The sequence below is a fragment of the Molossus molossus genome, unplaced genomic scaffold (genome assembly GCF_014108415.1).
Source record: "Molossus molossus isolate mMolMol1 unplaced genomic scaffold, mMolMol1.p scaffold_m16_p_13, whole genome shotgun sequence".
Classification (NCBI taxonomy): domain Eukaryota; kingdom Metazoa; phylum Chordata; class Mammalia; order Chiroptera; family Molossidae; genus Molossus; species Molossus molossus.
Window position 1 is genome coordinate 63602801 of NW_023425348.1, and position 15543 is coordinate 63618343.

Here is a 15543-nt window from a genome sequence, read left to right on the forward strand (position 1 = left end):
TTTCTGTTTTTCACTATTTTGGCTATCACAGTGGGTTTTCGAGTCTGCCAAATTTTCCCTGTGGGTGTAGGTGTTCTGCTGTTTGTGGTTCCCTCTCCTGAGTTTGGATCAGCCAGGGAGGACCCACTTTAAACACCACCTTCAAGTCTTAGCTTTTCTGGTTGGTGTTGCTGGCCCAGGGAATGGTGAACTAACCTTTCTTGAGTACTTACTGTGTGATGCCTAAACTTGACATGCACTATCCTATTTAATCCTGGTAATACCTGTATGACGTAGATTCTCTTACTGACCTAATCATACAGATGGGATTTGATGGTCGAGGAGCTGAAGCAAATTTCTGAATTCAGTCATGGCGGTAGTCATTTTGCAATATATAGATGTATCAAGTCAACACAATGTGCCCCTTAAACTTACACAATACCATATGTTAATTCTATCTGAATAAAGCTGGAAGAAATCAATCATCTAATAAGGGCTGGAACCATGACTGGCCTCTAGGTCTGTTACCACACTCATACTCTTAACTGCTCACATAGTTCTGTGCAGAAGAATTATCCAGGCACTAGTCACTTGGATAATGTGTCAGTCATTTACCACTCCCCAAGGTACACAAAGACAAGGCCAAATATTCCTCACCCCCAAGTTCTTAGTCATTTGCTATTGAATGGCTCTTTCTTTTATATGATTCTTCCATTTATACATTGCAGAGATTTTAAACTCATAAAAACGGACTCATATTCAACATTTCAACTCCGATTTCCTAGAAAAAGGCCACCACTCTTATTCTGGATGAGAATGAAATTATAAAAAGATAAGACAGTTTTGGCAGTCCTAAATCCTTCATAAGACCCACGGGTATCTGGTGAGAAAATTCGTGGAGAGTGGCTGTTCTGTGGAATAGCCCGACGCTTGGGGCTGGAAAACACCAGCTACGGTCACTACTGCTGCGTCCTCACAGCATATGTTCCAGAGAGCTGAAGTCACTTACCCTCCCCCGAGGAGTCTCCATGCCTCTGTACCTTTGCACATGCTGTTCCTGCCCTGTGACTCCAACATCCATGGCCCCAATCTGCCTGGTTATTATTTTTCTGACTCAGCTCAGGCCTTGGCTTCCCTGTGGAGCTCTTCTTGACTTTGCAGGCAGAAACAATCCTTTGCTTCTCTCTACCTCCTTCTGACCTTGTACAGGCAGGATTGCCGGGTTCTGTGAGCTACTGTGTGATTTGCACACTCCATGTCTCAGGGCCTTTGCACGTGCTGTAACCTCTGCCTGGAACTCTCTTTTATTTGATAACTGTGTGACTCACTCATTCTCTTCTTTGAGTCTTGACTCAAATGCCACCTTCTCAGAGAGGCTTTTCAGGATCCCCCTGTTAAATTACAACCTTTCCCACGGGCTTAGACCCTATTCTTCTGCTCTGCTCTCTTTTTTTTTATCAAAAAGCTTGTGATCATCTAACTTGCACATTGATTTTGTTATTTTTGTATCTTTCCAGTAGAATATAAACCAAAATGTTAAAATATTTTTAGCTGTTCTATATGAGCCTTGGTTCTCAGAATAATCCTTAGTACAGAGGCTGCTCAGTAACTATTTGTTAAATGACTAAGTAAAGGACTGTCTGTCTATTCTCAGCTTTGGCACTGTTGAAGTATTGGTCTGAATAATTCTTTGCTGTGGGACTGTGCTGTCCATGTAGCAGATGTCTAGCAGTGTCCTTGGTCTCTACATACCAGTGGAGCCACCAGAAGCACCTCCCACAGCTGTGACAATGAAAAATGACTGCAGACATTGCCAAATGTCCCCTGAGGGGAAATTTCTTTCAGGGAGAAGCATACTGTATTATTCTCTGAGATCCTGGAAAACAGGGATTGTATCTTATTTGAGTGTCTAATGTGTAGCACATAGTAGATGCTTGATACACTTTTTTTTTGTCTTCTTTTTAATCCTTATCCAGGGATATGCTTTTATTGATTTTAGAGAGAGAGGAAGGGGGAGATAGAGAAAGAAACATCGATGTGAGGGAGAAACATTGATCGATTGCCTCTTGTACATGCCCTGATCGGGGAATCAAACCTGCAAACTAGGTATGTGCCCTGGCTGGGAATTGAACTTGTAACCTTTTGTTGTATAGGAAGATGCTCCAACAAATTGAGCTACCCTGCCGGGGCAATGTTTGATAGATTTCTAGAGCTGGATTGATCTGACTTGATAACTACATGCCATGTATTTATTGCAAATTTCATGATATAGTTTTATAGACAAGACTGTCTTATCAAACGTTTGGTTTTCTCTATATAATTAATTTACTCTGTCAACACATATGGGTAGAGTATCACCAGCATTCAAGATGATAAAAAAGGAAGGGAGAGTTTGAAAAAAAACAAAACAAAACATAACCCTGCTCCTTGAGACTCTCTCAGTTAGAGCAGCATGTCTACAGGCCAAAAATAGTGCAACAGGTTGCATTACCTCTCCCCTCAATCTCTGCCACTCCCATTGAGGTCATTTTCTGTAGCAGAGATTATCTGTAAAGGCCTGCCTAGGCAGTAAACACTTCAACTTTGCAGGCTGTGTGGTTTCTGTTGCAGCTGCACTCCTAGAAAATAGCCCTTTTAGACATTTTCTTATCAGTCTTTCTAAAGCTGAGACCAACATCTCAGTTTGAAGATGTCAAGATTATACTGACTCTGTGCCCCCATCCTATCACAGAATCTCATGGACTAGAGGAATGTGGCAATTACCAAGAATGCGTGAGACGAGCGCATCATTTAAACTGCAGGCTTAGTGAGCTGGGAAAGCAAGTCATTGGATCATAGCTGCATTCTATAAATGATATACAATGCAATGCAATGCAACACAATACAACACAATGGGAAACAATACAATGGGAAATATCAGAATGCATTACACATATTAAGAGTACATTTTATATTTCTGGATATAGATGTGTGAATGTGAGGGTTTCTGATTTAAAACTTACTTCTTACTATTCAGTGTAGTAAAATGGATTAGCAAAGCACTGTCTTCAGCTAACTAGACTCATGGACAGAACAAAGGAAAAGTCTCTGGGCAGATTCCAGGCACCACACTCTTGTGCCTTAAGGTAACTAACAGATCCGGGAAGCAGAGGAGGTGGGAAGATGGAGAGGGCAGTGCACAGGTCCTAAAATGCTCCCTCTTCCCCGCATGCCTCTTACTGCATTCTCTTCTGACACCCAGTCTATAACCTTGATGTGAGCTATGAACCCCTGTTCATTTTCTTCTTCTGTTGTGTTCCTTCCCACAGGACAGAGCCTTGACCTGGACTGTCCCTTTTCCTGGGCTTCTCTACCTGGCAAAAACCCTCTTCATTCTTCCAGGTCTAACTCAAATGCCAGTGTTGTTGCAAAGTGTTGCCTCAGTCCACCGGGTGCAGTTAATCAGATTCTCTCCATATTCTCTCAGCACTTTATTCACACTGCTACGATAGCATTTCCCACATGATACTATGCTTGGTTTCGGACATGCCATTGTCTGCTACTCAGCTGTGAGCTTAGGGGTGGGGATAATTTCATGCCTCGTTGTGAATCTCTAGGCACCCAGCACAGTCTCTGCCCATGGTGGGTGGCCAAGCCCTCAATGGAGATGGCTTTGGGATGTGACTGGGACTCTGAGTTTGAACCCAGGAAGCCACTTGGTGAAGTGACCTTAGATAATGTAATTAACTTCCCTAAGCCAGCTTTCTCTTCTGACGATGAAGACAGCATGACCGATGCTCAGGGTTACTGTGAGGATGAAATGGAATATTCTATCTGTAGTGCACCTACAAGTCTTCGATCAGTGGAACTACCATTACTACTGTCACTACCACTGTTGAAAAGGAGAGTGGGGATGGCTGTTAGCACCATGGATACATGCACATAGTGAGTGAGAGGGTTGAAGGCCCCTTGGGGGCCAAGAGTTCAGTATTAAATTGTGCAGTATGCTTTGTGCTTAAGACCAGAATGGTAAGAAAAACGATAATTGCAGATATCCGATATTTGGTTTTATATACCAGACTAACCATCTGAGTGCTTTTCACTCTGACCTTTTCTCTATATTTTAAACTGTTTTGGGAGGAGAGGTTGGGGGAGCTGGAAGAAGGGATTAAAATAGCATAGTTCTGCCCCTGGAGATACCCAGTAGACTTCATTGTGTGACGTTGGAACAGAGTTTCTCCACCTCAATGCTGTTGGCTTGTAAGCCAGATGATTCCTTGTTGGGTAGGGCCATGCTGTGCATTGCAGGATGTTTAGCAGCATCCCTGCCCTCTGCCCACTGAACGCCAGGAACACTGACCCCACGCGCCATCTTGTAACCACCAAAATAGTTGAGGCGACTTTGGTAAATATCGTGCTCTGAACAAGGTGAGGAATAAACCAAAAAGCAAACATGGAGGTGATGATACCGCTTTTGTTATTGACAGAGTTGGCTCGGAAAACATAAGTTTAAGCCTGTAAGCCAAGCTCGTTTGCTAAGAATGAACACAGAATGAACAGCAGTCCTGGGGAGGAATGTGTCATCAGGGAGGTAGGGAAAATTGGTACCCTCTGAAGGCAGCTCACTTTCAATGAAGAAGTGCGGGGGACAGGGAGCTGTGCTCAGCATGACCAAATTGTAAACATGTCCACCCCCTTGGATTATGGGTATGCATAATCAAATTAATTACAGTCTTTGGTTTATGACACCCTATAACAACCCAGGATGACCAGCTTTTATTTACTTAGACATCTTGATATTTATTTTAAGGATATAATTTACACCTAATAACTCAGTATCCAAAATAAAGTAGAAGTGCTACAATTACCTATGTCTAATCATCCCATCCTCCTACTTTTCCCTTCTGAAGCACAAACATATATATATATATATTAACCAAAATTATCAACAGCATAATTTCCTTACCTCCCCAGGACAGAATGAGCAAAGCTGATAAAGGGAGGTCAGAAGTGACCTTAAGGAAAAGGCTTCCTCCAAGAAAGCAGTATGGAAGCAAAGGATTTCCTTCTGACAGGTGGTGCTGACGTGTATGTTTCCTTGTTTTATCAGGATACAGGGTGGCCCTTGGAACCGAACATATGCCAGCAAATGTTTGAGAAGCTGATGCCAAGTGTTTAGAACTTGAAGGGCTGTTTCTTTGGATTAGTATCAAACTATTCTTATCAAACGGAGCACGTGATGGTGATACTGGGCACCCACACGCCCGGCAGGTGCAAACCCACCTTCTCACATTGTTCCCCGTAACAGCGAAGTCTCATTTCTCATGCGGCTACACTTTGAATATAAAAAATGTAGACTTCCCGTGGATTAACTCTCAATTTTGAGTTTTGTGATTTTATTTCCTTGTGCAATGGAAAGAGTTCCTTTCAAAAGTAGAAATCATACTATTTTAGAGTTGATCCAATCCAATATCTCCCCAGGGTGTAAGTTAGTAACAAATGGCGCTATAAGGACAGACTCAGGTTTGCAATCTCTTTGCGTAGCACAGTCCGTTCAAGCCATACTTCAGAATCTGGAAAGTGGTAGACAAAGGAGCAACATATGCATGATGCCTGAGTTTTTCTGAGTTGCAAAGGAGCTGTGAGACCAAGTTCCACTGCAAACCACATGATACGACTAAGGTCATCAAGTCCAGGAAGGAATGATAATGAACCCTCACTATAGAATAAGCTCCAGAGCACAGGGGTCTTAGCTGTCAAAATCATGGCTGCATCTCCAGAGCCTAGGATAGAATCTCTTGCACAATAGTATTGTTATTTGGAAAAGCAGAGTCCTGGTGATAAATAACAAGAATCACATGTACTTTCTGAGCACATTCCACGGGTAGTGCCCTGTGCTGATCATTTAATTTAACCTGTGCCACATGTGAATTATAATTACTATCATTACTGTTTTGAAATAATTTGGTGTAGGTCATGCAACTAATAAATACAGAGCAAGGATTGGACCATGTAGTTTCCACCACCCCATCTTCTCATAAGCCAGAAAAAAATGCAGGGGACTTGGCTTCTCGTTTTGGTTATGCCATAGACTGATGAATGCTGTACAGATTATAGATTCTCTGAGCATCAAAGTCCATTTCTTTGAAGTGCTGGGTTCATAGGGATCAAGAAGAGCATATCCAGATAAAAATAATCTATCCACAAGCATTAGATGAGGATACAACAGTATGCTTTGATGTTTTATGAGGTATCTAAAGGAAATGTGCATTGATCTTGATTTTCCCGTAGTCGCTTACATTTTAAATGACTTCTTTGTTTTGTGTGTGTGTGTGTGTGTGTGTTTTTAAATTACTTTGTCATGTTTTTGTAAGGTTACTGTAGGCAATGAATTTCTTCTTTAATGTACATTAATTCCATTAAAAGTAGTATATGCCTAGATTGGGTGAAATGCGACCGGGCTCAGACCAAGATGGAGATTAGATTACAAGCGCATGAACTTGAACAGCTCCCTGCCTGCCTGCTTTAATGCCACAGGTGCAATTTGGACATATTTTTTCCATTAACCTTTTAGTCAGTTCCCTTAGCCCTTATAGCACTATTTAAAAAAGGAAGACATCTGCCTATGTGACTATTAGATTGCAAGTAAACATGCACTGTAATGTGTGAAGAGTAGGTAAGACTTGGAAACTTGGCTCTGCTACTTATTATCTGTGTAGCCTTAGATGTAGCCTTGATTTCTGAGCCCCATTTCACCATTTCTAGCATGCAAACAGTATCGTTTCTCTGACAGTTCCATGATAAGGGCCACTGCTGCTCTTATTATAAACTAAAGCAAACATCAATCACAAGGTCATAGCAACTCATCTTTGTGAAACTGGATACTTTATAGGATGGGTATAATTGGGTAATAGACAGACAGTTTGTTTCTGGTCCATGATGCACAGTCATAATGGTATTGCTGTCATTATCATCAGTTTTATTTAATACAGTGCATGAATAAAACTGTGCACCAAACACTCAAGTCCTTGACAAATATTAACTAATTTCATCCTCATAGCACCCATTTGTGATGTACATTATTAAAACATCACAAACATTGTGTACATTCTTAGGACCTCACAAACGTCTCATGCTTTCTTAAAAAATGTCCTGTTATCCTTTCTGTTTAAGGGTTGAGTAAATCGAGAGCACACATACATTAGGAAGCAACACTGAGTCTCCTACCCAGGTCTACAGATCTGTGTGTGTGTGTGTGCGCGCGTGCGCACGCACGTGCTTGGAAGTGTATGCTGTGTGCACACACAGATCTAGATCAAGTGCTGTTTGGACTAGACTGCTAAAGAACCTGCTTCCAAGCTCCTGTCTTCTTTTGGTGCCACTTAAAACTTTCCTTAACTGCTTTCCACCTGTCATTTTTAGCATGCAAAACACGTGACTGCTTTTTATTAACTTTGATATGGACCTACATTTTAAATACATTACTTGAAATGTCAATCACCAGAGCCCACAAGGTGTGATTTTGGGACAAGAGATTACACACACACACACACACACACACACACACACACGTTTTCGTGATGAACGTACCAAGGCCAAGGCATATCTTTTTTTTCCCCCTTGGCTTAAGGTAGTTAAATGCTGGAAATAGAAAATGGTATTCAAATAACAAGGTACACACTGTCTGTCCTCTGGCATAGGCAAAGGAGCTCACAATTAATTGCTAAGCTACAAAATGTTAAATCATACAGTGAATATTAAATGACATGGAAAATGACAGTATTGTGAGAATTTCCGTGTACTTAAACTAGTGTTTAACTACCTAAAGATGTTCCGTGCGTTTTTGAATTTAAACCCATATTATTTAAGTGATGATGGCAAAATATAACCATGATACTTTTCCAGGCTGACATTTTCTAACTGCAATTATAAATAAAATAATTTGTTCACCTAACTCTTATGTGAACAAGAGAGACTCTGGGTTAACAAGTTGCAATCATCTTCATTAATGAGAAATTTTGCAGCATTAGTACACTGCATTTTTGGTTATCCAGCAAGGATGCATAATAAATTATTCCGGATGGAAGTGTTGCAGAGTTGTTAAAGAAGGAGTTTTTCTGTCGATTCCTTAGGTGAATATTTTTTGAGCATCTACTATCTACACAAATACTAAGGCTACGTATGATACAGTGGGGAGCAGAACGAAACATGGTACTTGTCTTCATGGGCCTTACAATTCTAACAGATGAGACAGGAAATGACAAGCAATTATACATAAATAAACAATTAAATGTACTACTGCAAAGGAGAGGTGCATGGAGCTATGCTCTGCTTTTTGGATGTGTGATTAGGGGAATTAACCAGTCTGGGAAGGCTGGCTGAGTAGCACTGGGTGAAGCTGGGATAATTTTGAAATGCTTGTCAAAAGGCTTACCAAATTCCATACTCTCTAAAGCTGTATCTTCACACTGAGGCATATTCCCTAAAGGAATAATTTGAAATGTATTAAACATTCTAGCTATACTGATAAGGCATACATTATATTACAGAAATATTGGAAACATCTTAAATATTAAAAAAATAAGTGGTTAGTTAAATCTATTATGTTATCAAAAATTATATCTATCTAAATCTTTTCAAAAATAACATTAAAATGTTTTTATTGTATTAAAGATGTCTACATAAAAAAAGTGGTTACAAGATAGTATTTAAAATGGCTTTGCCTTTATCCCAGTCCTATCCTTTCTAGTTACTTAATTTATCCTATGTATCCTATTGACATTTCAAATATGTCAATAATAACTGTCACAATAATAACAGTGACAGCTGCTCATACCAGTTGCCATTTAGCACATTCCAGCCCAGTGCTAAATATTTTACCTCCATTATTTCAATTAATCTCAGGAAAACCAGTGAGGTATTACTACATTTCTTTCTTTTTTTAGTTGTTTTTTCTTTATTGACTTTAGAGAGAGAGGAAGGGAGAGGGAGAGAGAGATAGAAACATCAATGAGAGAGACATCGAGTGGCCGCCTTCTACATGCCCCCACTGAGGATTGGGTCCACAACCTGGGCATGTGCTCTGACCTGGAATTGAACCGGTGAACTCTGGGTGCACGGGTCAATGCTCAACCACGGAGCCACACCAGCCGGGCCATTGATTTCTCTTTGTGTACCAGAACCTTTAAATATGTCAACACATCTATGTATCCCCTATGCAACAAAGAAAGAATCCTCTTAATGCTTGTGCTGTTTACTGTATTTCCTTATTCTCATTTCATCTAATAGAAATTCCCTCATTGTTTTGCAACAGCATTCTGCCAAGAGGGCTGCAGATACGGTGGAACGTGTGTGGCGCCTAACACATGTGTCTGTCCTTCTGGATTCACAGGAAGTCACTGTGAGAAAGGTAACCTGAGCCCTTTTGGGGGGTGGAGGAGGGGAGAAAGAGTTTCTGAGAGAATGGAAGCTCTTTCTCTAGGATCGAAGTATTGACTTGATACATTAAGTTTTGCTGGAGGGCATGGCTCCCCAGTGTGGATACGTTTTGATGACTGTGTAATTGGCATCCTCCCTCTGAAAATAGAGCTTCATGGTCCTCCCTTCACTTTTCCAATATAGCAAGGTTGAGTGTTTCTCTGCCATAGTTTGATGTGTGCCTTTTTAGTGCTAATTAGAGAGAAAGCTTGATGAACTGACCTGCCCCAATTATCAGCTATTGGGGGTAGCATCACACAAGATTATTGGAGTTATAACAATCTGCTGTGTCAACAGAATCTAAATTAGAACCACATGCTCCTTGCATAAAAGCACATTAAGTAACTCCAGCAGCAGGTTTATTGGTGTGCTTGGGATTTTGTTCTAATATTGGCTTAGTAGGAACATTATCATGCCTGATCCTGATAAAATAGGCCAATTGGTGTATTTGTAAGATTCCATGATGTGCATCTTTCTGTTTACAATAAATGTAGTGTTTACACTTGGTGATATCTGGTGAAATCAGCTCTCTTATTAATTGAAGTCCTTCCACTTGTGTGCAGATTAAATTGATCTTCCATGCCAGTGTGCAAGTGGGGGTGTTTGCCACATAAAATTGGACATTTCAGGGTATTTGCCCATACGTTTTATTGGCCTAAAATTACTGTATTGTGTTTTTCTGAGTCTGGAATGTCACACTTGACACTTCTAAAAGTACAGCATAAAAATATGGAAGTACGATGATGTAGTCATTATGTCTATTATTTGATAAGGGAGAGGAAGTCTTCAATACCGAATACGTAAGCAAGGCTCTGCTTTCCTTTCCTTCATATTTAAAGCTTTCAGAATTTAGATAATACATTTTTTAAATGATCCTATTCATTATATCCCCCCTTGTTCTACGTATTACTTTGCACTGCCGGTGTATTTATCCGGCAGCCGATTCTTTAAAAAATAATGTCAAAATGTAACTGTGTAAATTATTCAGCAAGGAAACAACAAACAATATGTGCACCATTATTTCTGTATTTTGTGATATTATCAAGGACTCAAATGACATTTATTAAATAAAAATTATTGGTTTTGTCTTTAAAAGAGACATATGAAAGAGCCAAATACTGCCTCTGAGCGGCCAGAGAAATACCACATGGATCTGGAGAATTCTTGCCAAAAGCAAAGAAATTTAACAGCAACTTAGAACACATGCCCTCATTGCAGGGCATTTGATTTTAATTAGGTTTTCTAAAAACAAAAAACAAATTCATCCAAAGGTTTCTCATTATTTCCTCTAGCACTGCTCTGCCCGCCTAAAATGAGTCCGTAGGAATTAAGAGGGACAAATGGTCATGATGATAGTGTTGATGATAATGGATACTACCAGTAATGATATACCATTTATTATGTATTAATTATGTGTCAGGTCTTTTAAATGAATATTTTAACATGAAGAAAAAGAAAACAAGATAAATGTTGTTACTCCTATTTTATAGATGGCAAAATAAAGCTTAGCTAAGTTAACTAACTTCTGCAATGCTATAGTCAGTATTAGAACTGAGAATGAAATTCAAGTTGTATTTCCACAAAGCTTGCGTTATAAACCCTTGCATATGTTTCTCAAGGTAGTACATGGATTTCCTGATAAATACAGATTCCTGGGCTACCCAGACCTGGTAAATCACAATATCTGGGGGAGGACCCACGAGTCCATGCTTTCACCAAGCACTTCAGGTTGCTTGCTATAATCCAATTATTATTATATTAGTGTGATATTTAATGGGAACATCTACTCTAGTGTTCTTGCTCTTTTTACATTATAAATAATTGGGATAGAATATTGACTTTAGACCTGCGTCTGAGTCAGTGGCAGCCTAGGAAAAACTAATTATGTTTTTTTTTATGGATTGTTGATTTGACTTACATTCTTTTCTCTGCTCAGTAAGCGATTGGTGGAATTAGTGCTTACATTCTGGTTTATTGCCTGAAACAAGAACAGTAGAGATAAAGGAGAAAGTCAAGGCCAGAAGCAAAAGTAAAACAGAGATTAGAAGGACATGTTCCTGTATAAAAGTTAAAGTTGAGATTGAGCATTGCATATTCTTACATTCTTATATAGTTATTATAGATAAAAATAAAAGGAGGTCTCTTTGCATGTGATTCTATCTCCCACCAGTAGCAAAGTCATTCCATTTAATATCGGGCAATATATTTTTAATGAAATTTATTGGGGTGACGACATTGGTTAATAGGATCATGTAGGTTTCAAGTGAGTATTTCTATGGCACATGATCTATATGTTACATTGTGTTCCCACCACCCAAAGTCAAATCATCTTCAATCACTGTAAGTTTGGCTCCCTTTACCCTGTACCACCCCCACTCCCTTCTCTCTGGTAACCACCATACTGTTGTCTGTCGAGGAGTTTCAGTTTTATATCGTACATATGAATGAAATTATATATAGGTTCTTGGCTTTTTCTGACTGACTTGTTTCACTTAGCATAATATTCCCAAGGTCCATCTATGTTGTTGCAATTGGCAGTATTTCATCTTCACCAGTATTCTAATTGTATGTTTTTGTGTGTGTGTGGTTAGGATAAAGTACCTATTTTCCAATTAATTGTATACAAGGGATCTAGAAGAGTTATGGGACAAATACTGAAAACCTATTCCATATCTTGTTTGAATTATTTTGTCATGTTGATCATTAGCAATAAACATTAAGTAATTATATTTGCCATTGAATAGTGATGCTAGATGTCTTGAGACTTGGGATATAAAGGAAAAGTGCAAATGCATTGTAATTGTCTATGGCATGATCACACTAAATCTCTGATTTGCTTTGTTTTAATTTTAGGGCTAACTAAATGGTCCCCTTAGAGCTATATAGAATTTGCTTAAATTGAGTCTTAAAATTATTTCCCTTGGTCTCCCTAGTTACTGGTTTTATTCATTGCTTGTGATATTCAGTCTTTCAGAATTCAAGTATCATTAGTTAAATTATTGAAATAATTTGTTTTAAAAAATGCCTATCTGGGCCAAAAAATCCCACTTATGTTTGGTAAGTAACACAAAGATGAATAGCACTGCTTTTATTTTATGCTGATGAGATTTTAGTAAACTTAAACTCTTCATAACCCCACTCAAGATAGGCAAACATGTGTTTCTGAACAACATACCAGGTTGCTTCTTCTTACCCTTTCTTCTATCTCTGTGCCCTTAGCTTTGATTTGGCTCATATTTCATATCGACAATATAAAGAGAGAGATGAATGGGGAATCAGTAAGAAGTGTAGTTTTGGTACTCTTAGAATAGAAAGCTGTCTTCTTTTTTTTATCCTCACTCGAGGACATTTTTGCATTTATTTTCAGATAGAGTGGGAAGGAGAGAGGGAGGAAAAGAGAGAAACATCAATGTGAGAGAGACACATTGAATGGCTGCCACCCACACGACCTCAACCAGAGGCGGGGACAAACTGTAACCAAGGTACGTGTTCTTAGTGGGAACTGAACCTGGAACTCTCTGGTCCACGGGCTGATGCTCTAATCACTGAACAAATCCGGCCAGGGTTGTCTTCTTTACCTAAGAGAACTGGAAGGATATCATGCCACACTGACCTAACATAGCCAACCACAAAACAAAGTGAAACAACATGAAGCCTTCCTAGAGACTTTCCAAATGTACAATCAAGTAGCTGCAATAAATCCAGAAATATGTTACCTACCATAAAACCAGAATATCATCCTCCAAGAAGTGAATCACATTGTTTTCTACTTGGTGTTTGCAAACAAATTTGCAAACAACAATAAGTAGAGATTAAAGATAAGGTATTAAACTGTGTCTGGTTAGGGGTTTCTTAATGCTCAGCAGCATCAATGGACTCTACCTACTAAATAACATCAGTATTCCAACCCCCAGTCATGACAACCAAAAATGTCTCCTGACATTGCCAAATATCTCCTGGGAGGCAGAGTCACCCTGTTGACAATGCCAGGTCTAGATGTGGCATTTAAAAATTCTTAAAATGTGTGTGTGTGTGTGTGTGTGTGTGTGTGTGTGTGTGTATCATATACATTATAAGCAGTTTTAGTAGACAAAACAAATCATTTTTAAAGCATCTCTTAAGCAATTTTAGAAGAGCATATTACTGTATTTAGAAAATTCTTGACCATTTGAGAGCCAGGGACTGGCTGATATCCACCATATGCTGTATGGGGCACATCTTATGGTCTTGAGGACCAGACTAATGTTGAAGCTGGCCTGTTCTGTGACCTCTCCTCATTGATGGAGTAAACATGTGGATGTTCCAACCCCATGCAAGAACCATGTGACTCTAACTCTTGTGTTCTCCTGCAGGAAGAAAAATTTCTTTATTCTCTTTTTGTTAAGAGAAAGTTTTAAATGTATATAGTAACATGATAATTGTATTTGTTCCAAAGTGCTTTCTTTTTTTTTTTTCTTTTTTTTTATTTTTTTTTTTATCCTCACCTGAGGATATTTTTCCATATTTTGTACAGATAGAGCGAGAGGGAGAGAGAGGAACAGAGAGAGAGAGAAACATCGATGTGAAGGGACACATCGAGTGGCTGCCACCCGCACGACCAACCAGGGCCGGGGACAAACTGCAACCGAGGTACGTGCCCTTAGCGGGAACCGAACCCGGGTCTCTCCGGACCGCAGGCCGATGCTCTAACCGCTGAGCCAAACCGGCCAGGGCCCAAAGTGCTTTCTTTATGCAAGACTTTTCAATTAGTTACTTTTAATAGGAATTTCAACTGCATGAAAGTCAAGGTGGTTATTTGTGGTGGTATAGACCAGACAGCTAATTTTACTGCATTTTCCTACTTGTATATTACCTGAATTATAAATTGGGTAAATACAATTGTATAGGCATCAGGTACCCATAACCAGTACCTTGTGAGTCAGACAGTGACAGTGGACAAAACTAGTCAAGCTTTTGGTTAGACCATAGTGTAGTGGTAAAAACAGTTAGTAAAAAAAACATGCTGATATTATAAAAATAGGAGACCTTGACTTTTCCCCACATTTGCTTCTAAAATGAGTTCATTTCTTATAAATATCATTCGATAAAGTCACATAACCATTGAGCATCCTACAGTCTCCAAGGCTTTCCAAAGCATATTAAATATCTTATCAAGAATATCCTGGGAAATTAATAATAGCAACAAAATTTAATAGCATTATCCATTTACAATATAATTTGCACTAGTTACTTTTTTCTATTTTGATTACTTGAATTTTCTAATTTTTCTACAATAATTATTAGTTGTTTGTAGTAAGGTGATTTTTTTTTTTTTAAGTTTAAAATTAGAACATAAAAGTCATGAAAAGGACTTTCTTTTTTCAAGTTCCTGACGATCTTTTAACTTTTCTTAAAGGGAGATGACTGTTTGCAAGATGATTTATCCTGTTATTTTCTCTGTGCCTCAGTGACGTGCAGATATGGAGACAGAGGGCAATCGTCTGCCCTGTGCATATTATCCATTGACCAGGTACAAAGAATGCACAGAAACAAAGACTTCTATATTCTTTCAAATTTTAAATATTGCCCTGATTTTGAGAGAACTTTATTGGCCTTCATCTATTTGCAATTGCTCTGCCCATCCCTGTTGTGGGGAAAAATTTTAAGAGCCTTTAAGAAGGTAGATAATAGCTCCATTCTGTTAATGGAAAAGAGAATATTTTTTCTTCTCTCTCCCCAGCTATCACAGGTCTGTGGGGAAAGCATCTGGGAAGAGGATGAGTGCAAATGTACCTCTTCAGTATCTTAGCAGTCTGGAGACTTATTTAACTGTTCTTAGCATGAGCTTTCTGTCTGTCTGGCACATGGAAATGGCAGCTTCTATTATTAACATTGCTACTGTTGTTGTGCAGCTGATAGATGCCCAGAAAAGAGTAAGCCTTGCTTTTGTGGCATCGTTTAAAAAGGGAAATGTGAAGATCTGAGGTCTCTCTGAGTTGCTCATCCAGTTGAAGCCACCACAAAAAAACAGTGGCCATGGGTACTCGTTTGAAGTTTTATTAAAGTCATATGAGTGTGAATTTGTTTGAGGAGTTATTTTCTGCATCAGAGCTTTGCAGGAATATAGGA

At 39.1% G+C, this 15543-nt stretch overlaps 1 protein-coding gene across 3 annotated transcripts in view; it reads left to right on the top strand.

The window, feature by feature from the left end:
* Nucleotides 1–15543, top strand: part of NELL1 (neural EGFL like 1) — a 765989-nt gene that overhangs the window by 571831 nt on the left and 178615 nt on the right. For all 3 annotated transcript variants that reach the window (XM_036258486.1, XM_036258484.1, XM_036258485.1), the window contains one exon: nucleotides 9272–9367. In XM_036258486.1, the coding sequence (XP_036114379.1) occupies nucleotides 9272–9367 (96 nt within the window). The remainder of the gene's footprint in view (nucleotides 1–9271; nucleotides 9368–15543) is intronic.